Genomic DNA, 26552 nt, shown 5'->3' with positions numbered 1-26552 from the left:
TACACCTTGTTATCTCAGATTCTCCAGCATCTGCAGTTCCTACTATCACTGAGAGCTCAGACAGTTTTGCTAGGAGCAATAACTGCTGCTTTCAGTTCTCCAGGTTCAAGTATTTCCTCAATCTTTCCACCTATGAAGTAAAGCATTTGCAGATAGTGACCTTGTTCATTAAGATTTAAGGTGATTATGGATAAGGACAAAGGTGGACTGGAAATAAAGGTTTGGAATTGGGGGAAGGCCGATTTTAATAAGATAAGACAGAATCTAGCTAAAGTGGACTGGAAACAGCTACTTGCAGAAAAATCGACATCAGAGCAGTAGGGAACAATTCAAAAGGGTAATAGTGAGAGTTCAGCACCAACATGTTCCTTTAAAAGTGAAGGGTGGGACCAAAAAGTCCAGAGAATGCTTGATGTCAAGATATGAGCAGGATGGTAAGGTGTGAGGGGAAAGATTTAAAAGAGACCCAAGGAGCAACTTTTTCATGCAGAGGGTGGTGAGTGTATGGAATGAGCTGCCAGAGGAAGTAGGGAAGGCTGGTACAATTACAACATTTAAAAGGCATCTGGATGGGTATATAAATATGAATAGGAAGGGTCTAGAGGGACATGGGCCAAATGCTGGCAAATGGGACTAGATTAATTTAGGATATCTGGTTGGCAGGGGCGAGCGAGACCAAAGGGTCTGTTTCCACGCTGTACATCTCTATGATGCTATGATTCTAATAGAAATGGAAGCTTATGGTAGATACCACATATTCAAATCAGCAGGTATCTCAAAGGAGTATAAAAAATGCAGACAGTGGATTGCTCAAAAAAGAAATTAAGAGAGCAAAGTGGGAGACCTAAAAAACACACTGGCAAGTAACATTTAGAAAAATCCAAAAGCATTTTAAAAGTACAATAGGGGCAAGAAAATAGCCAAGGAAAAGGTAGGGCCCATTAGCCCTATCTATGTGTGGAGCCAGAAGACACAGTTGAGATTTTAATTGAATACTTTGCACCTGTATTTACAATAGACAAGGGCAATATAGGTGTAAAAATCAGGGAACGGGTCTGTGATATATTTGAATAAAATAGCATTGATAGGGATGAGTTAATAGCAGTTTTAGCAGGCTTAAAAGTGGATAAATCTCCAGGACCAGACGACATTTATCCAAGGCTACTGTGAGAGGCAGTGATGAGATTGCAGGGGTTTGGAAATTAATTTTTACATCCTGTATGACCGCAGGAGCGGTGCCAGAGGACTGGAGGATGGCTAATGTGGTACTCTTATTCAAGAAGAGTGATAGGGATAAAGCAGGTATCTACAGGCCGATGAGTCTAATGTCAGTAGTAGGGAAACTATCAGAAAAAAATTCTGAGGGATGGAATTGATCTCCACTTATAGACACAGGGATGAATCAAGGATAGTCAACATAATTTCGTACGGGGAGATCACGTTGAATAAATTTTGATTGCATTTTTTGAGGAGGTGACTGGCTGTGTCGATAAGGGTAATGCAGTTAGTGTAGACTACATAGACTTCAGTAACGGTTTTGATAAAGTCTTGCATGACAGACTGGTTGAGAAGCTAAAAGCACATGAGATACAGGGCAATTTGGCAGATTGGATTCAAAATGACAAGAAGTAGAGGGTGATGGTGGAAAGTTGTTTTTGTGACTGGAAGCCTGTGTCCATTGGTGCATCACACGGTTTGGTTTTATGTCCCTTGCTGTTTGTTGTGTACATTAATGATCAGTCAGTTTGCAGATGATGTGAAAATTGGTGGTACGGTAAATAACAAGGAGGAAAGCCTTAGAATACAGGAATCTATGGGTAGGCTGGTCAAATGGGCTGAACAGTGTTAAATGTAATTTATTCCTGAAGAGTGAGAATTGATGCATTTTTGGAGCACTGACAAAGCAAGGGAGTACACATTGAACCCTAGGATGTACAGAGGATCAGTGGGACCTTATTGTGCATGTCCAAAGATCCTTGGAGACAGCGCAACGGGTAGATAAAGTGATTAAGAAGGCTTGAGGGATACTTAGGATATCATAGAATCCCTACAGTGTGTAAACAGGCCATTCAGCCCAATAAGTCCACACTGCCCCTCCGAAGAGTATCCCACCCAGACCCATCCCCATTCCCCTAACCTTTCCCTGTACCCCTGCATTTCCCATGTCTAATCTATCTAATTTACACACCCCTGGAACACCATGGGCAATTTGGCATGGCTAATCCACCTAATCTGCACATCTTTAGACTGTGGGAGGAAACCAGAGCACCCAGAGGAAACCCACGCAGACACAGGGAGAATATACAAACTCCACACAGACAGTCACCCGAGGGTGGAATCGAATCTGCGTCCCTGGCGCTGTGAGGCAGCAGTGCTAACCACTGTGCCACCATGCTGCCCCAAATACTTACCTTTATTAGATAAGGCATTGAATACAAGAGCAAAGAGATTATGGTAGAGCTGTATATAATGTTAGTTAGGCCACAGCTGGAGTCCAGCGTAAGTTCTGGTCACCATACTGTTGGAAGGATTTTACCTGGGTTGGAAAGATTCAGCTATGATGAGATACTAGGTTGTTTTCCTTAGAACAGAGAAGGCTAAGGGCTGATCTGATTGAGGTGTACAAAGTTCTGAGGGACAAACAGAGTAGATGGGGAAAACCTTTCCCCTTAGCAGAGGGGGGTCAATAACTAGTAGGCACAATTTTAATGTAAGGTATAGGAGGTTTAGAGAGGTTTTCATGAAAACTATTAACTTCCAGAGAGTGGTGGGTATCTGAAACTTACTGCTTGAAAGGGCGGTAATGTGGGAAACCTTAAAAACTATTTAGATAAGCATTTGAATCATTGTCGCAGAAAAGGCTACAGGCCAAGTGTTGGAAATGGGATTAGAATAGATGGATGTTTGATGACTGACATGAACATGATGGGCTGAAGGGCCTCTTTCCATGATATAAAAATGCTATGACCTGCTCTCTTGTCAGCTTGTGATCTTTGTTGGTTTCACACAGCTCGTTGGCTCAGATTGCTGTCATCAATGCTGTAATACAACAATCTGCTCTGACTCAGAGTGCTCAATGTTGCCACTCAATGCAATCTCAAATACTCTGAAAGATCAGCTGCCTTCCACATCACCGGCTACAAAAATGGGAGAATCATCCTGTAAAAGTGCTCAAATACAAAAAAAACACTGAAGCCAATCACTCATTGTACTTGGATGACTTCAAATAAATGTTATGAGAAAAAAAAAGTTGAACCTACAACATACACAACAGACACAAAATAAATTATTTTTTGGAGGTGGAGGAACACAGCAGGCCAGGCAGCATCAGAGGAGCTGGAAATCTGACGTTTCGGGTCGGACACTTTCTGAAGAAGGGTCCCAAACCGAAACGTCAACTTTCCTGCTCCTCTGATGCTGCCTGGCCTGCTGTGTTCCTCCAGCTCCGCACTGTGTTATCTCTGACTCCAGCATCGGCAGTTCTTACTATCTCTTATTTTTTGGAGGGCTTTTTTTGAGAATTTCTCAAGGGCTACTTTTTGATTCTCATGAACTTCTTTACTGCTGCAATCATGTAAACCATTAACTTCTATCTTGGTGATGTGTTATGTGTTTGGATTTAAAAAGAAGCAGAATTGGAAGAATTCAGAAATATCCTCAATAATTATGAACCCACCATTAAAATTCATGTCATAACACACAAGGGATTTTTTTTTTAGATTCTATAGTATCTAAATTGGCTTAAAACAAACATAATTTAACAACCAAGATTTTTTTCAAATTAACTGATGCACACTTCTACAAACAAAAATGCATTACTCTAAATGCACTTCTAAACAGTTGAAGTCACAGCAAATGCATTTACATTGCATATTTACAAAGTTGGAATATGTTAACCAGATAGCTACTACCATTTTTATTGCATCACAGATTTCAGTCTCAGATTTAAATTTATCAATTGACACATAATATTCATTATAGGAGCATCCATTATATTTTTTTTGACCCATCGAGTAGCTCCTGACTATAAGCAGCCTGGAGATTCACATTCATTTGCAAGTATCATTCCCTCAGTGACTTTCAAGTTTTCCAGTGTTCCTTTATTGACAGGTTTGAACTTGTTCTCTCTCCTTTGCAGCCTCCCTCACCTGCCTCATCCAGCCTCTGTCCCTCTCTCTCTCATTCTTTCAGCCAATTTTCTATCATGTGCCAACTATCCCTTTTATTCCATGCAATCAAACTTTGCTCACAAGTCTGTCGTGTGGTACTTCACCAAGTACCTTTTTCAACCATACCTCCCTCCTCTATCCTCTTTATTACCTCATCAAAAACTCAGGCAAGTTCTTTAAACACAATTTTTCATTAGAAAATCCATGCTGGTTTTTCTTCATAGACTTGCTTTTGCCCAAGTGATTGTTATTTCGTCCCAAATTGTCTTTTCTTAAAGTTTCCCCACCACTGAGGTTAAACTGACTGGCATACAGTTGCTGAGCTTGACCTTCCACATATTTTTGAGCAAGAGTGTAATATTTACTGTTCAGTGCTGTTCTAAGTTCAAAATAACTGTGTACATTTAGATTGGGTTTCATGATGTACAAAATACAAGATGTTTTGGCAATTTCAGCAACAAGGATTCCCTGCATGGTACAGCCAGTGACAACGAAGATGAAGATGAAGATGTGAAGAAAGAACGTGGACGAGTTCTGAATGGAGAAGCAAGCAGTGACATGTTACAGATACGCAACTTAAAGAAATGTTACCAGACACTAAACAAGAAAGTTAATGCTGTGAAAGGAGTTACAGTGGGGGTGCGTTCAGGAGAGGTAAAGATAAATTTTAAATTGTTTGGTTCCATCAACATGGTTAAAAAGCTACAGCAGCAGCAAGAAAAAGTGACTGGGAAACCAGAATATCTTTTATTCTGGATTGTTGTAATGGTGGGGAGTAGGGATTGTGGGTCCATTTGCCCTAATATATGGGGCAACTTGGGAGAGGGATGCGGTTTAAGTGAGTGATTGCCCCTGTCTCTGATCCCAACATTTTCTCACTATTGGACTCCATGAAGACTTGGCCTCGAGTAATGATCTCTTAAATCTTGATTCTGCCAGCCTCAATTGGCAGCAATTTTTTTGGTAAGGCAGGACTTCAACACTGAAGCCTGCAATTCACTTATCAGTTCGCCAGTCAATTCTTTACAAATTGTTCAGAGATCAGTCCAATGAGCTTTTGCATTAACAAATGCTGGGAGTCAGTAACCACTGAACACGCCAGCACCCAGACTTAGACTGCTAATTGGAAAATCTAAGCTTAAGTGTGCACAATGACCACCTGTACCCTAATTTGTGATTCTGTAAATTGTCTTTTCATCTAGATTTCTGACTTTCTGTTTGATTCTTAAAGATACTTTGAGAAATTGAGCTATTAGAGGTCCATACATACAGAAAATATCTTCCAACTTCTAGTGGAATACACTACCAAGCACTTTCCTACTACTTGTGTATCTCTCCTAAATTCCCTTTTCTTGACCTGTTGTTTCATGATTGCAAAAGGAATTACTTTCCTGAAGTCTTCCACTCAGAAATACACTTCAAGTTGAGTAAAGGAGAAACCGTAACTGGTGGCAACAAGTTATTATTTCCTAGCCTAATGCGGAAGACAAATGATCTGCATCCTGGATATAGTTCCACAAAAGATGAATATATTTTAACCATAATTAGTTTAGTAGAAACGTACTTATGAATCTTTTTTGTTTTTGCACTATGTACATCAATACTTCTCAGTTTTAAACCTTGTAATTTCTCTTTCTTTTTGTGTAGTGTTTTGGACTCCTCGGTGTGAATGGGGCTGGGAAAACTACCACATTCAAAATGCTGACAGGAGACATAAGACCATCTTCAGGCCAAGCAATTATCAGGACTGCTGCAGGGTAATTAAATAGCCTGTCAGTTTTTCATTCTCTGGTCCTGGCATCTTCATTAATTAAAATTAGATGACTATTGTTCATGTTGATTCACTAAAACTTTTCTGTTACAGATGATCTATGTAACTTAAGCTTTCACTCATGATTGAATTTATGAATGCAACACTGAAACCAAGAGACACATTTTTGTTTGCACTTTTCAAATAATGATTTTTTTCTCACTTTATCCCTTATAGATTAGTTTTCAATCACCATTTTTGAAGCATTCTATTGTTCCTCCATTTACCTGCTTTAATAAGAATACAGCTAATACCTGATAGGTTGGTGCAGTACATTAGCACATTGACATGCCCATTCTTTACTATTCACGCAATTATCACAAAAATCTTGTCACCAAGGTACCTCAATGCTTTCCTCCTTCAGCATCTGTACTCAGTGATTTCTTATTGCTTATGATTTTAATTTCCATTTTAACTCATGATATTCACTTTAGTCCGAGCCAACTGTCTACTTATTCCCCCTTGTTCAACCCTCCGTGTAAACTCCCTAACTCATGTTCATAACTACCCCTTGGCCTTGCCATTATATCAGTCATGAATAAGGCCAATACTAATTACTTCCTTGTATCTTTTTATATCAACAGCCCCTTCCATGTCCAAACCCTACCTCAATTTCATCTTTGATTTCACTGTCCCCACCAAATCCATTATATTCTCTGCCACTCCTGTTATAGCTTCCATCTTTGCACTCTTGAGTGCAAGGCATGCAGACTTGAACTGACTTGATGGACAACAGATTTTTGCATTCACTCCCAGAATTGGCTGGACCACATACAGCACTAATGAATCTTGCTGTAGTCTGCTAAAACTGTGGTATTCCACGATCATCTGGAATGAAAAGAATACCTCTAGTGTCTATATTAACTGCAATCCATCTTGTTAAATCTTTTTCCCCTCCCTCCTCCAAACTCACCTCCAACAATAAGTTTTAAAACCTCATGAATTTCTTTGTTTATATATTGAGATTATCTGATCAAGTTATTCTCCTCTGCTTCCCTCCCTTCCCCAAGCTAACTAGACTAAATCTCTTTTAAATCTCCTCTTAGCATGAACTTGCATCTTTCTAAAATGTGTCTCCTATTTCCTATCATAACATCTCTAAGTTAACCTGCATATAAGACCTATTTGTTAGTCCCTTAAAGCTTTTTCCTCAACTTTCTTTCCTGGTCCAGGGCCAAAGAGAGAAATGATGGGTCCTGGTATTTCTCCTGTTTCAATGCCCTTTTTGTCCAAAGCACTCCTGCCACTTCAAATTAACATCTCCTTCATATCCCTTGAGTGCCCGGAATTGGGAATCATAGTAACCATGAAGTTTTAATTAAGTTTTCATTAATTAAGCTTTAATTAATTAAAAGTATGTGTTGGTTTCTTCTGTGTACAATGTATTCAGTGTGGGCATGTTTGCTGCTTTATAACCAGGTCTGAACAAGACATCATAAACACGCATATTGATGGGTCTCTGATTGGCTATTGTCCCCAATATGATGCCCTGGATGGTCTCTTGACCGGCTGGGAACACCTATACTACTATTCCAGAATTCGTGGAATACCTGAGGAGATAATCAAGAAAGTGAGTTATAATAAATCCTTCAATATTTATAGAAATCATGGCCACTTAGTCTGTTTTGGCTTTTTTAATGCAAGTATTATCAGTGGAGCTATGTGAACTGACAGTTTTAAGGATGTTCATTGCTTTCATTATGATACCATGACAATGCTAAAAGTAAGCATTAAAATATCCTTATATTTCCACTTTACCAGTTGGATTGAATCTGCTGAATTAAATTTGCTATCATGAATACCTGGGGCTACTGATTGAAGTTGCAATAAATGAATAGGGCTTATCTCCAAATCCACTGACTGTATTTACATTTATTCATGTAAAGGAAGGTGGAGAATGTACCTAGAGCTAGATTGTTGAACAACTGACAAGACAATTTCGAAGGAGTGAGGTACAAGCCAAAACATTTGTTTCGTGACAGCAGTCATTTTACTTTTAGCCATGGATCATACTCTTTCCTGGTGAAACCTATTTTCACATGTCATGGAATCTTCTGATCATTCTTACCATTGCATTCCCTGCATCTATTTTGTTAACTTCTGGAATACTATAGCCTACACTGATGATGTTTTTACTCCCATAAGCTTCCCCTGTACTTATTCTTAAGCCGGACACTAAGTACATTAAACTACTTAATTTTTAAAATTTATTCGTGTGATATGGGTAACAGTCACTAGACCAGCATTTATTGCTAACTCTAATTAAATTAAGAGTCAACCACATTGCTGTGGGTCTGAAGTCATGTGTAGGCCAGAGCAGGTAAGCATGGCAGATTTCCTTCCCTGATGAGCATTAGTGAATCAGGTATTTTTAAAATATATGACAATTGACAGTGGTTATGTAGTCACCGTTAGACTAGATTTTTATTAGATTCAAATTTCACCATCCTGCCAAGGTGGGATTGGAACATGTCCTCAGGACATTAGCCTGGGATTCTGGATTTCTAGCCCAGAGACATTACCACTACACCACCACTTCCCACAGTGATTTTAGTGGATAGTGCCAAACCCACTGCCCTTCAAGTATATCTATATATATGTATGCATTTGTGTGTACATAATATTACATTTTTTTTAAGTTTGTGCGCCAAGAATTACAATTGACTCAATCATGCACAAAATCCAACAATCTCATTGAAAATCATAGTTACCCCTCCAGTGGTCAGTCTGGCATGGTCACCTTGGAATAATTATTGACCAAGATCTTCCATCAAGATATGTATAATCTTTACTATATATAAAATTAGAAATTAAAATTCCATAAGAGCATTAATCTGATGCAAAGAATACATAAAACATTTTTTACTGACCTACTTATGAAATGCTTTAAGAGGCTATCAGACGATGTCAACTAATTGAAACACAGGGCTCCTTTCAGATCCATTGCTATAGTTAAGAGCTAGATGATTTGTGCTAAAAAAAGCTTATGTCACCAAATTAAATTTTGCAACGTTTGGGAGCTGATGAAACTTGCATACTAAGTTTCTATCAATGTTTAACAACTGCTTTTATTTTATGCTATACATTGTGAGAAATCTTTTTCAGTAAACGTCCAGCACATTTATCATAGAAATGTGGGCACTTACCAGCTTGGTGCTGTGTTATTTATTCTTTGTACGAAGTAAAATGAGAGAATTATAGCCAGTTAATCCTCAAACAGGTTGCAGTATGATGCTATAGTCAAACTGCTTAAGTGTCTGCATTTCATGAACCTTACATGTGTGAAACTACTTAAAGTGCTTGTGCTTCATGCAGATGACATTTCTTGACAGCTCTGCACTGTTCTTCAGCTAAGTGAAATCTAACCTGCATTTTACTGTTGATACAAATTAATATCCCAAAGCAGTAAAAGTAAATTAATTCAGTAAAAACTTTACCTGCAGGGAAACCAGAAAAACCCCATGGAGATTGTTTAGACACACAGGACTCAGTTTTATCTCCTGGGTGGGATGTGCTCATAATGAGATAGGCAGGCCACCTGCCCATCAAAAGGACCATAAAGTTAGCAGGAAGAGCCTGTCCAACCATTAAATCCACAGCAAAAGGCTAAAGCCAGAGACCCTGATACAAGGTAGTAACCTTCCAACAGGGATGCCCCAGTTAGCAGATTCATGAGTAAGTAATCATTGACTGGAGAAATGCTGCTCCACTTGGTCTACAAGGAAACATTACCAATATTTTTTCTAAAAATTAAATTTGCTGGGCTTTTCAGACCCTGCCTGCCCTTCCCAACAGATTTTTACCCATCGTTAGGACCTAATGTCCCTATTGCCTGCAACTTAAAGTAGCAGGAAGTCAGATCACAGTGGGGCAGGAGTGGGGAAGACTGCCATTCTATTTCAACTATCTTCTTGCCTTTTTTTTTCCTCCAAGAGTAGTGGAACCAGTTGAGGCCTGATTAAGACCTTGGCTTTGCCTGATTGACATCTCCTACTAAATGGGCATAGAGTCATAGAGATATATTGCATGGAAACAGACCCTTTGGTCCAACTCATCCATGCTGACCAGATATCCTATATAAAAATATTTCCAATTACCAGCATTTGGCCCATATCCCTCTAAACCCTTCCTATTCATATACCCATCCAGATGCCTTTTAAATGTTGTAATCGTACCCACCTCCTCATGCAGCTCACTCCATACAGGCACCACCTGCTGCGTGAAAAAGTTACCTCTTAGATCCCTTTTATATCTTTCCCCTCTCACCTTAAACCTATGCTCTCTAGTTTTGGACTCCCCAGCCCTGGGTAAGACCTTGTCTATTTACCCTATCCATGCCCCTCATGATTTTATAAACCTCTATAACGTCGCCCCTCAGCCTCCGACGCTCCAGGGAAAATAGCCCCAGCCTATTCAGCCTCTCCATATAGCTCAAACCCTCCCATCTTGGCAACATCCTCATAAATCTTTTCTGAATCCTTTCTAGTTTCATAACATCCTTCCTATAGGAGAGAGACCAGAATTGCATGCAGTACTCTAAAACTGGCCTAATCAATGTCCTGTACAGCTGTAACAAGACCTCCTAACTCCTATACTCATTACACTGACCTATAAAGGCAGGCATACCAAACGCCTTCTTCACTACCCTGTCTACGTGCGACTCCACTTTCAAGGAACTATGACCCTGCACTCCAAGGTCTCTTTGTTCAGCAACAGTCCCCAGGACCTTACAAGTGTATAAATCCTGCCCTGATTTGCCTTTCCAAAATGCAGCACTTCACATTTATCTAAATTAAACTCCATCTGCCACTCCTCGGCCCATCTGATCAAGATCCTGTTGTACTCTGAGGTAACCTTCTTCGCTGTCCACAACACCTCCTATTTTGGTGTCGTCTACAAACTTACTAACCATATCTCCCTGTGTTCATATGCAAATCATTTATATCAATGACTAAAAGCAGCGGACCCAGCACCAATCCTTGTGGCAAACCATTGGTCACAGGCCTCCAGTCTGAAAAGCAACCCTGCACCATCACCCTCTGTCTTCCAGCTTTGAGCCAGTTCTGTATCCAGATAGGTAGTTCTTCCTGTATTCCGTGTAAAGGATTCTGGGTAACCTAAGATGGAGGATGGGAAATATTTCTTGCTGTAAGAGATCTGCTTTTTTTTGAGGCATTTCCAGGGTTGGAGCTGATATCCTTGCAATGTAGGAGCAGTAATCACTGTTTTATAATGTGTTGCATTCTTTTTGAAACTTTGTGGAAAAAGTGATCAAAACAACGACACTTTAAAAAAGGAAGAAGGCACTGATGACACGGTGGGAAGTAAATCAATGAGAAAGAAACCTACACTGCTGTCTGTCTGACTCAGCAGTGAACTTTCACAGCTACTGCCTCTGTTGTTTCATTTCAAGTACCTCTGGCACAAAAAGAAGTATGCATTTTATACGGCAGAGGCTTCTTACCGAATCACATTGATGTATTATCTTTCCTGACCTTTCTAACAGAATATTAACCATGTTGCATGTTATCTGTTCCCTTACATGGATCAGTGTTTTGCTGCCTTTGTCAAAAAATTGGCATTGGTCTTCATAAATAAATAAGGAGTAAACAACATGGTCATAGAAAGGAAAGATTTGTTGTGTAGCAAAATAGCAACATTTTTCGATTGCTTCTGTATGATCACACCGTGGATTAAATCTTGATCCAAGTCATTAATGTAAAATGCTTTTCACTTTTTCTTAGCCAATTTTAAACATATCTGACTTTTGGACAATAAGTAGCAGTAGAGGATAAAGATTTCTGGAAATTATTTTTAATTCAATTTGCAAAAGTTTCATGTTATTTATAACACCTTCATTTTGCATTGGGAATGAAATTGGATGATTAAAAATATTACAATATTTGGACTCTAAAAGGCAATTATAATTTGGCCATATATGGGTGAAACCTGAGCTCCTCACAGCCCATTGATCTGAACCAATCTGTTGAAACTCTTATTGCCAATAAAAGCTGGGACTTTTCTTTGTGATTGTCTATTGTTAGTTTCAGCATGAATTACTGATACACGCCTGCAAAGTTTTGTTTCATTTACAGAATGGAACTGGGTTGAAACTTGTCAAACTAGTAGAGTTTATGTGGACCTTATCTTTCAGTCCATTAACATATGTGAGCTGTGACATAGTAAATAAATATATTTGTCTTCGCTATGACTGTCATGAAGTTCATTAACACAATGTTTTCTTTTTTTCTGATCATTGCAGCATATTCATAATCTTGTTCATCGCCTGTACCTGACCCCCCATGTCAATAAATTAGTGAAAACGTACAGTGGTGGTACAAAGAGAAAACTATCAACAATCTTGGCATTGATTGGTAGTCCTCAAGTCCTTTTACTGGTGAGATCTGTGATGTAAAATTTTCTGCGTCTTGATAAGCAATTAATAGATCATCTTTTTTTAATTAGTCTTACATTTTTCGGCAATATGTTATTCAGAAGAGAGTTTTCTGTGTTAATCTTTCAATATTACCACTTTCAGTATGCATTGTCTTCTTTAACAAATTGCGTGCATGAACATAACATTATGCAAAGTAACGACATTATGAAAAAGACCATGAGAAAATATAAGGGCCATTTAAAACTTGAGTTGAATATTGCAGTGTTTCAGTTGCCAGGAACTCATATTATGGAACACAGAGGTTATTTGTTGGCAATGGCCTATGTCAATTTAGGCATGAAGTAGTTAGGAAACTGATTCTTAAAGTGTGGTCCACAGGCTGGCCCAGAATACCGGTCATGTGAACATACAAATTGGAAACAGAAGTAGATCATTTGGCCATGACATTCAATAATAAATGACTGAGCTCTTTTATTTTCCATGTTCTATGTTCCATGTTCCTATCTATCCTGGATAAACTTTAATTTGCCTAACAAGAATATATATACACATCCCTCTTAAAAATATTTAATGATCCTGCCTCCACTGCTTCCTGAGGCAACATGTTCCAAAGTTGCACAATCCTCTGAAAGAACTAAATTCCCCTCACCTGTGTTCTAAAGGGTGCTTCCTAATTTTAAGACTTTGTCCCCTAGTTCTGAATTCACCCACAAGAGGAAGCAATTTTTTTGTTGCATCAACCTTATCAAAATAATTCAGGATCTTTTAAACTTCAATCAAATCACCCATTGCTCTTCTGAACTCTGACGTGTAGTAGGATCGGGGGTGTGATTGGGTCGGGGTGTAGTCGGGTGGGAGGTTGAAACATTCATTTAAGAGGCATCATGACAGATACACGAATTGGCAAGTAGAGGGATACGGACCGCGTAGAGGCAAAAGGTTTTTAGTTTAGAAAGGTGTCATGTGTCAGCACAGGCTTGGTGGGCTGAAAGGCCTGTTCCTTGCTGTACTGTTCTTTGTTCTTTGAAGTTGTGCAGCCAGTTCGCATGAGCATTTAGGCCTAGAGTGGGTTGTTGGGGTGAGTAGATGGATCAGAGGCATTCAGTTGGGTAGTTAGATTAGGTCATTTAGGTAGTCAGTTGGGTCAGGGTGTGTGGTCAGACTTGAAGATTGACCAGTTGGGTCAAGAGTAATCTGACTAGGGCAGGGATTAGGTAGTCAGATCAACTGGATTTAGTTGGGGTTGGATGGTGAATTCAGGAGGGAGGGTAGTCAATTTGAAGGATGTGAGTAGTTGGGTTGGCTCAGGTGATAAGTCAACAGGTCAGAAAGGGTTGAGGTATGGACAGGGGAGTGAATGTGTGACGGATGGTGGACTGGGTTGCACTGTTAATCACTGAGTTACACCTGAGATCAAACAGTGTAACTAATCTACTGTTAGTAACAAGGTAAGTATCACTTATCAAGCCCAAGCCACCAACACTGCAAGAGTCAACCACTGAGGGTCTGGGACAATAAAAGTCTGCCCAATGGAAGTGTAAATTTGCTAAGCAATTGCAGTGCATTTTCAGGACCGCCTCAGGGTTCCTACACAGGCAGATCTTATATTGACTGGACACCACTTTCAAACCAACATGGTACAGCGCATTGGGAGGTCTACTGCTTAAATGTTGCAACATGAATCTAGTTATGGTATAGTCTGTGCAATAAGGGAACCACATCGATAAAGAAAAGATCTGCTGTATGTTTCTATAAAAGCTTGATAAAACTAATCTTGATATTAACCAATGAAAAGCTGGGTAAGAATGATGATGGAGCTTAAATGTTTCAACTGTCAGTCTATGATCAAAGCAAACACGTGTTCTGAGAATAATGTTTTGATGGTTCTTTATATTTAGGACGAGCCGAGTTCAGGAATGGATCCTGAGAGCAAGCGCTATCTCTGGAAGACAGTCATAAATGAAGTGGAAGCTGGGTGTGCTGCAGTTCTGACTTCACACAGGTCTATCAACGAAACATTTTGCATATTTGGGAGTTGTAGCAACCGTAAAACAGCAACAGTATTTTGTTTATTTATGAAGGCAGGCTTTGCAAGCCAGAGACATGATGCTGGGCTATTTGCAGTATTACAGAAAGAATGCTTTTTACCCATGGCTTAGGTGACTTTTGGGGCACAATTTAATTGAACCTGAGAGCGATCAGTGTAAATATCATCAAGCTCATCTCTAGCTTCACAGTTTTCTATCTTTATTTCTCTAGATTTCCTGAATTCATATATTCCATGAGAACAATTTGGTTTGCTCCCACAGTCCAAAAATGTGCAGGTTAGGTGGATTGGCCATGGTAAATGTGGTGTTGCGGGGATAGGGTGAGTGTAAGGTCTGGGTGGGATGGTCTTTGGAGGGTTGGTGCAGACTCAATGGGCCAAATGGTTTCTATCTGCACTGCAGGGATTCTATGATAATTAGTTTCAGTCTATACATACATCAATATCTTAACTATTTGATGTAACAAAGACATTATTGAATAAAGTTGATTTGTGTTACCACTTTAAATAATCAGAAAATTTTCTATGAATGACGAGAGCATATACTAATCAGCTTCTCTCAAAGACCAGCACCTTAAGTATGAAGAAAGGACTTATTTGAATTACCTCACTAATAACCAGTAGTGAGGATGTCCCATTGATACTGACAGCTAAAAATAAGAATACAACTGTTACGGTGAGAGGAAACTATCGATATTGTAGACTGTATTTTCGGCACCGTTTGTACATTGTGATTATGCATCAGAAATTTACAAAAAATGGACTTGTGGCTTTTAAATACAACTTGAGTTTACATAAGGTATGATATAATGTGCAACGACTCAACAATTCTGTCCTTACTGCTGGAACAAAAGTAGTTATTCTAATTCTCTTTCGTCAGTTGCTAGTTCTGTAATGACTTGCATTATGTAAAATAGTGGGTGATTGAATAATTTTGAATGGACTCCAGTTGCACCTTCAATACCTTTGAATAGAATGGCCAGAAATTACGTTGATGTCTGCTACAGCATAACACTGATTGAAGTAATAAAATTAATGAGTCTTGCCTAGCAAGATGCTGCCAGACCTGCTAAGTTTCTCCAGCACTTCCCATTTTGCTTTCAGATCTCTAGCATCTGCAGAGCTTTGGTTTTGTTTCATTGATAAAAATAAAAGGGCAGGTCTTAGGGTAGTCAGAGGCCTGCAATTGTGGTATCTATCATTCACCCTGTTGCTATTGAGAATCACGACATTTGTAGTTGAGTCATAATGTACTGATTGCTTCAGCAGTGAACCATCACAGGTCTAAACTCCCCTCTGGGCTGATTACTCTGATTCTTTCTTTCCTCTTAGATGCTTAATGGTTGTGTTACTTAGTGCAACAGTTGCTATTTCCCATTGTCCTTAATTACTATCGCTATCATTGTATCATCTTTTGTGTCCTAGGGCCAACCATCTTTAGCTGTTTCATCAATGACTTTTCTCCATTATAACGTCAGAAGTAGGAATGTTCATTGATGATTGCAGTGTTCAGCATCAGTCACCATTCCTGAGATACTGAAGTAGCCCATGTCCAAAAGCAGCAAGACCTGGACAATATCCAGACTTGGACTGAAAAGTGGCAAGTAACATTTGTGCCACACAAATACCAAGAAATAACCAGCTCCAACAAGAGAAAATCTAACCATGCCCTTGACATTCAATCATATTACCATCACTGAATTCCCTACTATAAGCATCCTTGGAGTTACCATTGACCAGAAACTCATCCGGGCTTGCCACATAAACACAGTGGTCCCTTGATATTTAACTACTAAAACTCTAAAACTTCCACTATCAATTAGAAGTTACTATTGACCAGAAACTAAATTGGACTCACCATATAAATACTATGACTACAAGAGCAGGTCAGAGGCTGGGCACACTGTAGCAAGTAACTTGACTCTCCAAAGCCTGTTGCCATCTACAAAGCATGAGTCAGCAATATGATGGAATACTCCCCACTTGCCTGGGTGAGGGGAACTCTGAAAACACTCAAGAAGTTTGAAAGCATCCAAGAAAAAGCAGCCTGTTTGATTGGCACCACATTACAAAGAAATCACTCCCTCTGCCGCTAATGCTCAGTAGCAACAGTTTGTAATATCTACAAGAGGTACTGTAGAAATTCATCAAGACTTTTTAGACAGAACCTTCAAAACCCATGACTAGTTCCATTTGGAACACCAAAAACATTGTACATTATGTCATATGTTATGTAAAATCAAATTGCATTTAAAAGGAAAATGGGAGCATTGCCATCTGCAAGTTCCTTTTCAAGCCACATATCATCCTGACTTGGAAATATTTCACCATTTCTTCACTGTCACTGAGTCAAAATCTTGGCACAACTTCCCTAACAGTTTTGTGAGTGTAAATATACCCATGGACAGTAGAAGTTCAAGAAAACAACTCACCACCACCATAAGGGCAACTAGGCATAGGCCATAAATGTTGGATAGCCAGAGAAGTCTGCATTTCTTGAATGAATAAACTGCCTTGCTCAAATAAAGATGAATATTCATATATATGATACAGTTTACACAGTAGGTCAAAAATGGTCACCTTTGGTCTTCATCATTTGTGTTGATTGCATTGACATTTTTTATGCTAATTTTTTTCATTTTATTTTGTTTCAGCATGGAGGAATGTGAAGCTTTGTGTACAAGACTTGCCATTATGGTAAATGGTAAATTAAAATGTGTTGGCTGTCCCAAGGACATACTAAACAGGTATGTGTTACAGCCAAGGGAACCCATCGATCCTAAACTGCTTTCAAGTGTGCCACATCTATTTATCCTTTATTCACGCCATGATACCTCAAGATTTAGCTAAACCAGTGCACTCCTGGCTAATCTCCAAACTGCATAAACTTAAGCACATCCAAAAGTTTGTTGCTTTTGCCTTAATGGCCCATTGGCCTAATGGACAAAGTTTAGGTTGATTTTTACATTGAATGAGAGCTATCAGCTCTGTTGATCAACTGGGTGTCAGAAAGATCAGGTTGTTTCAGCTGAAGCAGCAGCAGTACTGTATAGTTCCAACTTGTCACAGTTATTCATCCACCTTACTAATCTTCCTCCATGGCAATCTGGAAGAAGACTTTAAGTATGCTCCACTTTCTTCAAATGCTGATTTAAAAGAGCCCTCAATTGGGAGAATCAAGTGATGCACTCCTTTCCCAGCTTTCTAGCACTTCAATAATTTCAAATTTTTTTTTGCTCCCCTAAGCCATTCCTGTACTTGGCACTGTTCTAAATGCAGTACAGCAATAGCAAATGCAGTGCTAAGAAATTGATGCAAAGACATTTCTTATTATTTGAGGGTTTGTGGTAGCTACATTTTCATTCATCTACTCAAAGTAAGAACTCATGGCAATCAGTTTGGTGTACCACTGTCCCCTTCAGAAAGCTCCAGTAAAGCTTTGTAGTCCTGCACCAAAACAGCATTGGTGGTCCCCTTTTGGAGGATCATGGTACCTGAATTTTAACTAGCTTCATCAACTCAGGAGATCATGATGATCATTTTGGTGTATCATACTCCACATCAGAAAGTTCCAGTATGGTTCTATAAAAACAACATCACACACACACACACACTCAAGTGCACACACACTTTATAATAGTTATGCACTACAGTCTATGCACCCACACTTACGGTGGCTCCTGGTTAAGAAATGCTTTAATTTTAACAATGTCACTGTTAGTTTTAAATCCCACCATAGCCTTGCCGTTTCTTGTCCCTGTAACCTCCTGCACTTTTGCAGCCTATCAAGCTATCTATGCTCATCTAATTCTGGCTGTTCAGCATCCCATTCAGCCAACATGATATTTGTCATTGATCCAAAAAACAAAGCCCACATGGTGCACAACAAACAGCCAACAATTTAAATGCCACACATAAAGTAACAAAAAAATCATGCAATTGACAGGGAGATACTACACAAACACTGCAATGGTAGCCTAGATAAGAATAGCATTCTAGCATAGAATGTTTTCCAGATGACTAAAGGTAGCCATGTTATGAAACTAACCAGACAGATGGCTACATTAGACTTTGTATTGTGTAATGAGACAGGATTAGTTAATGGTCTCAAAGTGAAGATACCTCTAGGTAGCAGCAACCACAATATAATTATATTTTATGTCCAGTTGAAAGTGAGAAGAGTGGGTCTAAGTAACTAGCTGATCTAATGGGAGTGAGCTAGGATATGAGACTGGAAGATAAATCACTAGATAAACTATAGCAGATATTGAAGGAATATTTCAAAATACTCAGGTTAAGTATAATCTTACATGAGGGAATTTCCAAGTTGAGGAGTACCATTTGCAATTAACGAAATATGTTCAAGAGTGCATCAAATTTAATGAAAAAGCATATTTCACAAATGTGCATGTCAAATCAGATGATTGGTCAGGATATAGGGAACTGTAGAGAATGACTTAAAGGTTAATCAGGAGAAAGAAATTAGACTGAGAGGAAGCTAGATAGAAATGTAAAATTGGATAGTAAGAGCTTCTCCAGGAATTGGTAAAGTGAATGTTGGTCCTCTAGAAAGTGAGAATAGGGAGTTAATAGTAAGCAGTAAGGAAATGGCAGATGAAATATTGCAATATTTTTCTTCTGTCTTCACTATGGAGAATATAAAAAACATCTTAGAAAATAACTATAAGTCAGAAGGCAGGAGGAGGAGAAGAGCTTGATGAAATTGCATCAGCAGGGAAACATTACTGAGCAAATTGATATGGCTATACACTGACAAGCCCCTGAGCCCTAATTAGTTTCCTCAGAGTCTTAAAATAGGTTACTAAAAAGGTAGCAAATGCATTGGTGTTGTTTCCAAAGTTCGCTAGATTCAGGAAACATTCTATCAGTTTGGAAGTAACCGGGATACTTCTCCACCCCATCCCCCCACTTCCAAAAAGGGATGGAGGCAGAAAATAGGAAACTTTGTTCAGGGAAGGAATCATGGGGAAGGAATTAGAATTGATCAATAAGGAGTTTACAGCCATGCACTTAGAAATCCTTAAGGTTATTAGGAAGAGCCAGTATGGGTTTTGGAATGGGAAATCATGTTTAACCAATTTATTGGAGCTCTTTTGAAGGAGTAATATGCACAGTGGCTAAAGTGGAGCATTGATGTAATGAGCTTGGATTTCCAGAAGACAGTTGGCAAGGTGCCACATAAAAGTAGGAACTCATGATATTGGAGGCAACATACTACCATAAAAAGAAGATTAGCTGGCAAAAAAAAATCCACAAGTGGGTCTTTTGCTGATTTGGCAGGATGTGACAAGTGAAATCTTGCTGGGGCTTCAATATTGTACAATTTATATCAATGACTTAGATGAGGGGAACAAAGTTTAAAATATGGCATAAAGGTAAACAGCAAAATATGTTGTGAAGATGATATAGCAAGGTTTCAGATTGATATAATATGTCGAGTGCTTGAACATAAAGTGTAATGTGAAAAAATGTGACATCATTCACTTTGGTGAGAAAAATGAAAAAAACTGTCTATTACTTAAATGGAATATTTTTAAGGCAGCATTAGCAAGATATTTGTTAGTTAATGGAACCGAACTTATCAGGAATTCATGAGAATGTGGAATTGAAAACAAAAGAATCAGCCATGATCTTATTGAATGGCAGAGCAGTTTTGAGGGCCCACATGGTCTACTCCTGCTCCTAATTTTTATCTTCATTGTCAGTGTAAACTGGGAGCACATTTCTTTCCAATTGAAACTACAGTGGCCATATTCAGACTGAAGAAAGTCATGTGCTTTACTCGTAGAAGCTGTCAACTCTTCCTTGTACTTTTTTCCTCAGCCACTAATGGTATGTCTGTAGAGGATGTGTGATCCTGCTTATATAGGTCTGAAAATTTTAATTTACAAAATCTGACATCCAAAAATTTTAAAGAATATATTGGCATTAGAACAACTTTAATCAGTTCAACATAGATATTTAAACGTGATGGCGCTCATCACAACAGTGATCTTCATCAATTAACCAAGTTCATTCAGTCAAAAAAGAGCATACCCCACACCCCTCACTCATTGGATAAATATTTCTGCTTACCCGGTGTCTCACAGCTTATTAACAATGAAGGAAATTCTGAGATCAAGGTTTACGTAGGTTTGCTTACCTGCCATATACAAAGGAATTCATGAAGAAATGAAGGTAGAAGTTACTGTAAGTGATATTGGTGCAGGAATGTATTTATATTTCAGTGTAAAGTGCCACTTGCAATGATCCAGGAAACTGGGCCAAATTAAATGTAAACTCTTCTTTCTTGGTTTATGTCGACTGATCCAGTAAAATAATACACATTTGTAAATGATTTTATATTTATACCTTACCTTCAGTTTATTATAACCTGTTGCTTTCTTTATCTTTAGGTTTGGTGAGATCTATTCACTTAAAGTAGGCCTCAGCCGAAAATTAGCTGTCTCAATGCAGCTCACAGACCTGTTGGAGGTGCACTTCCCAGGCACAATCTTAAAGGTATTTTATATAACATAAAAACTGACAACCATGCTCTATTAGAAAGTGAACTTAGAAAATTGTGTAAGTTCAAAGGAAAGACTTAAACTATGTGAAAAAGTTCTTTCCTATGCATTTTCCTCCAACTCTGTAGGAGGTGGGAAGGGAAACTCCACCGTCCTAAAAATGCTGGCAATGGCTTTGTACAAGTGAAGCAATAATTACTCTATGTTCCAACTCCCTTGAAATAAAAGTTGGATACAGTTCCATTAACCTTTTTGATTACTATCTGTACCTGTGCCCCAACATTTAGTAATCTATGCAGTTTCGACTCTCACAATGTATACAATCATTGATTTGGCTTTCACTGATCCAAAGAATATGAGCTCATGTGTCCCACACTAAACTCCATCAGGCCTGGTTTTTGCCCAGTCACTTAATCAAAGTATATTTGTAACTAAAAACTAAAAGAACTGCAGGTACTGTAAATTTCTATTAGTAACTACCTTATCCAATATACACAATGTACTATGCTTCAAGTACTTAGTATCATGTGCACGTTTGAATATCATCTACTTAATTAATACTATTACTTAGAAGCTGAGACCAAATACATATTCCCAGTTAGTACTCCATGTTACCTCCAAATAGAGAATTTTCTCCTTTACTATCCACTCCAACCAGGCTGTAAGATTAATTTCAATTCTTTTGCCTACGATCTCTGAGATAGAATCTTAACAAATATTCTGAGGTTATTGCAAACAATATCTGGAGCTTCCACTGTGCTAGTGACCTCATCCAAAAAAAGTTTAATCAGACATTAAGTATCATTCATGAGTGCACCTTTTGATCATCTTGTACTTGTCCTAACTTGCAGTCTTTTCAAACAGAATTTTTGGTTCAATATCTTGATTTCGTTGTTGGGAAATGTCAGGAGAGGGACCCTGAAGGAGATTTTGGACCAGGTGATCAGTTACATGACCACTTACCTTCAGCAGCCGAATCCAATTAAGGATGTTGGGTAGGCTGCCGAGGCTGGAAGGCCAGTAGAAGGCCATGCAGCACTTAAAGATCAGCAGGCCTGCTGTTAGGTTTTGAAGCTGATGAAGTATCTCAAGGGCATGAGGACATCTCTATTCCTATCACTGGCCACAGATGGTACATAAAGGAAAGCCAGAAGGGTTTGAATCATTGAAGAGAATGGGGAAAGCCCACCAGAGTGATGAGTATTGACACAGTTATGGCCACATATTTGCGTGGTACCTTCCCATTCAATGAAGCCTCTGGTGCCCATGAAAACCCAGCCCAGTGCTAGGACCCTGCCAATGTTTCACTGATGACCTATTGGCATAATATGTCCCCTGGATGCCTGGTAAAAAATCTAGATGGCATCAGGAAAGTGGCCCTAATTAAGTTTTCAAAGGGCCATGGATATAACCAGTCCTGCTCTAATGCTGTCTCAAAGCAGAATTCTATAGAAGCAGGAATGTGTCATGAAGCCCACTTGATATAATTTCCCTCCTTCCTGGAGGCATCCAGACCAGTCACCTGTTTCTGAGAAATTCCAACACTTCACTGATACTTGATGTTAACATGAGTATTTTGTGAACTTTTTTTTAAATGTGAAAAATTATTCTCTTCTTGTCTCCCTTCATGAATATTGGAATGGCAGTTGGAATCTTAACAGGTCCTAAATTTACAGAACTCTAGAAAAAATGTGGAAAGATGTGCCAACCATTTCTCCACCTACATTTTTCAATGTTCTGTGGTGAAAATCATCAGCTCCTGAGGATATGTTTATTTTAAGACCTCTTATACAAAGGAAAAAGGAGAGAAAATAAAATATAAAGTTTCTAAATTGAATGTGTGGTGATTAATGGGAGAGCTGAGGGCTTTTCTCCTTCTGGTGAATAAAGGACTCAATTTGCAATCTGCAATTCAACTCAATACAATGTTGTCAAGTAAGATTTAATCTATGCACTTCACCTTCACTGCATTCTTTTATCCTAGGAACAACATCAATATTCTCTAGAGTATGAGATACCACAGAGACAAGGAGATTTAGCAAAGATGTTCCAGTTTCTTGAGAACAACAAAGCGGAACTCAATATCAAACACTATTCCATTAGCCAAGCCACTCTAGATCAGGTATTGTATAAATATTTACCATGCAGACAATAAATGCTATCTACTACCAGTTCAAATATCATTTCCTCAGGACTGCCTAATATCTGTGCATTTGTAATTCAATCCAATAAAATCCCAGCTGGGAACGGTGTTCACAAAACAAATAAAACTGAGCAGGATGAGATCCTTTCCCTCTTTTTCTTAGACTCCTTTACTGTCATATTATTCTATGCTCATTCTTCTTGTTTGGCTTATGGATAGCCAGTTTCCTTTGATGCTGAGGTATGTCTAAGTCTGGTCAATAAGCTGTGCTTATATTGGTAAATGAAACTGAAGGGTGTGAAGTATCTGATACTATTGTAAGAGGATTGGTCAAGAAACAACAGCATTAATTACACATCTGACTGTCAAAATTCCATGTTATTTCCTGCTGTTGTCTGAATCTACTATCGCAGCACGCAAGATAGGGGTTTTAACAGCTGCTTGTAGGGCTAATCTGCAAATCATTTCTCAATCAAACTAACAACTCACCACAGAACTGGCATCAATGTTATCGTGTTGTTATCATGATACAGTAAGAATCCATCCACAAGATTCTTCTCTGCACTTGGCTCATGCACCTTAAGACTTACCTCTGGTGTAGTATTTATACCAGATACTTCTGTGTAATTAATTTAATGGAATTTAGTGGGCGTGTAGAACTGCTGGAGTACATTAGATCTAAGTTGGTTCAACCTCAATTATTTTTATTTTGATCTTACAACGCTGCCTGCCTTATGTGTTCGACTATCTAATTGGGACTGCTTTAGATGAAGGGACATTGTGACGGTTGTGCAGGTAAAAAGCTGGGAATCCATTTGAAGGTCAAAATATAAATTGTGCTTACAACTCTAATGAATTCCATAAGGTACATTTTCTGTTTGAACTGTCTTTTACTGAGTCTTGTCCACTGGAAGAGCCTTTTTAGACAATCACAAATCCATACATAGAATGATAGAAACATAGAAAATAGGTGTAGAAATAGGCCATTCAGCCCTTTGAGTCTGCACCAACATTCAATATAATCATAGCTGATCATGCAATTTCAGTATTTCACTCCTGGTTTCTCTCCATATCCGCTGATCCCTTTAGCCACATGGGCCACATCCAGCTCCCTCTTGAGTACAGCTAACAAACTGACCCCAATAGCTTTCTGTGGTAGAGAATTCCACGGGTTCACAATTCTCTGAGTGAAGAAATTCTTCCTCCTCTCAGTTCTGAATGACTATTCTTAGACTGTGACCTCTAGTTCTGGACTTTTCCAACATTGGGAACATTCTTCCTGCATCTAGCCTGTCAGGGTTTTATGTTTCTATGAGATCTTTCCCCATCCTTCTAAATTCCAGTGAGTGCAAGCCCAGTTGATCCAATTTTTCTTCATATGTCAGTCCTGCCATCTCAGGAATCAGTCTGGTGAACCTTCGCTGATGTTCCTCAATAGGAAGAATGTCCTTCCTCAGACTAAGAGACCAAAACTGCACGCAGTCCTCAAGGTGTGGCCTCACCAAGGCCCTGTATAACTGCAGCAAGACATCCCTACTCTGATACTCAAATCCTCTCGCTATGAAGATCAGCATGCAATTAGCTTTCCTCACCGCCGGCTGTACCTGCATGCCAAACACCAGCAGCTATTCTACTGTGACACCCACGTCCCGTTGCCCCTTTTCCGAAACTGCCATTATTCAGATAATAAGTTGCCTTCCTGTTTTTGCCACCAAAGTGGGTAACCTCACATTTATCCACATCATATTGCATTTTCCAAGTATTTGCCCACTCAGCCAGTCTGTCCAAGTCACCCAGCAGCCTCTTGGCTTCATCCTCATAGCATACACTGCCACCCAGCTTAAGTGTCGTCTGCAAATTTGGAGATATTGCATTCAGTTCTTTCATCCAAATCATTAATGTATATTGTGAACAGCTGGGGTCCCAGCACTGAACCCTGCGGCACCCTACTCGTCACTCCCTGTCACTCTGAAAAGGACCCATTTATTTCAACTCTTTGCTTCTTGTCTGCCAACCAGTTCTCTATCTATGTCAACACTTTACCTCCAATACCGTGAGCTTTAATTTTGCTTACTAATCTCTTGTGTGGGACCTTGTCAAAAGCCTTTTGAAAGCCCAGATGCACAACATCCACTGATCTACCCTTGTCCACTCCGTGAGTCATATCCTCAAAAAATCCCAGAAGATTTGTCAAGCATGATTTCCCTTTAGTGAATCCATGCTAACTTGGATCAATTCTGTCACTGCTTTCCAAATGCTCAGTTATTACATCCTTAATAATTGATTCCAGCATTTTCCCCACCTCTGATGTCAGGCTAACTGACCTGTAATTCCCTGTTTTCTCTCTCCCTTCTTTTTTAAAAGTGGGGTTACATTAACTACCCTCGAGTCCATTGAAACTCTTCTGAAGTCTACAGAATGCTGGAAAATGATTACCAATGCATCTGCTATTTCTAGGGCCACTTCCTTAAGTACTCTGGGATGCGAAGCATCAGGCCCTGGACACTTACCTGGTTTTAATCCCATCAATTTCCTCTATACCATTTCCGGATTAATGAGGATTTCCTTCAGTTCCTCCTTCATGCTTGATCCTCGGTCCCGTACCATTTCCAGAAGATTATCTGTGTCCTCCTCAGTGAAGACAGATCCAAAGTATTTGCTCAACTGGTCTGCCATTTTTTTGTTGTCCATTATGAATTTATCTGATTCTAATTGTAAGAGACCTAAATCTGTCTTCACCAGTCATTTTCTGTTCACACATCTATAGAAGTTTTTGCAGTCAGCTTTTATGTTTTCCACAAGCTTACTCATGTATTCTATTTTCCCCTTCTGAATCAAACCCTTGGTCGTCCTCTGCTGAATTTTAAATTTCACAAAGTCCTCAGGTTTGCTGCTTTTTCTGGCCAATTTATACGCCTCCTCTTTGGTTTAACACTATCCCTGATTTCCTTTGTTAGCCATGGTTGAGCCACCTTCCCTGTTTCACTCTTACGCCAGACAGGGATGTATAATTGTTGAAATTCATCCATGTGTTCTTTAGATGTCTGCCATTACCTATCTGCCTTCAACCCCTTAAGCATCGTTGGTCAGCCATACAGGACTCTCTATCTTTTGAAATTCAGTAACTGCAGCAGGTTTGGAGATATTCCTGTTAACTGTGCCAGCTGGCTTTCAGCTCATGAACTGCAATGTGGAAAATTGTACTAACATCATGACGTAGGGCTGGATTTTATAGGGAGCTTGGTCCCCAGTTTCCCAGCAAAATAGTCTGTAGTGAGCCCATCCCCCATAATCATGCTGCTCCTGAGCAGTTAAGTGCTGGGATCAGTGTTAATTGTTTTTGTGAGACTTCCATACCATCTAAGGAGGAAGTCCCACTTTAGACAGCTGAAAGCCAATCCAAAAGTCAGCAGAGATAGTAGGAACTGCAGATGCTGGAGAATCTGAGATAACAAGGTG

General features: G+C 39.2%; 1 protein-coding gene across 1 annotated transcript in view; it reads left to right on the top strand.

The window, feature by feature from the left end:
• The window catches only part of LOC109912449 (ATP-binding cassette sub-family A member 13-like), a 268159-nt gene that overhangs the window by 223744 nt on the left and 17863 nt on the right, over nucleotides 1–26552 (top strand). The window contains exons 46-53 of the mRNA XM_048608185.1: nucleotides 4625–4823; nucleotides 5817–5926; nucleotides 7399–7549; nucleotides 12242–12376; nucleotides 14275–14378; nucleotides 17078–17170; nucleotides 20840–20945; nucleotides 22935–23072. Coding sequence (XP_048464142.1) covers nucleotides 4625–4823; nucleotides 5817–5926; nucleotides 7399–7549; nucleotides 12242–12376; nucleotides 14275–14378; nucleotides 17078–17170; nucleotides 20840–20945; nucleotides 22935–23072 — 1036 coding nt within the window. The remainder of the gene's footprint in view (nucleotides 1–4624; nucleotides 4824–5816; nucleotides 5927–7398; nucleotides 7550–12241; nucleotides 12377–14274; nucleotides 14379–17077; nucleotides 17171–20839; nucleotides 20946–22934; nucleotides 23073–26552) is intronic.

Source organism: Rhincodon typus, chromosome 2 (genome assembly GCF_021869965.1).
Source record: "Rhincodon typus isolate 14 chromosome 2, sRhiTyp1.1, whole genome shotgun sequence".
NCBI classification, from domain to species: Eukaryota; Metazoa; Chordata; class Chondrichthyes; order Orectolobiformes; family Rhincodontidae; genus Rhincodon; species Rhincodon typus.
The sequence above is the reverse complement of the archived record's forward strand: the minus strand, read 5'-3'. Positions and strand labels throughout refer to the sequence as shown.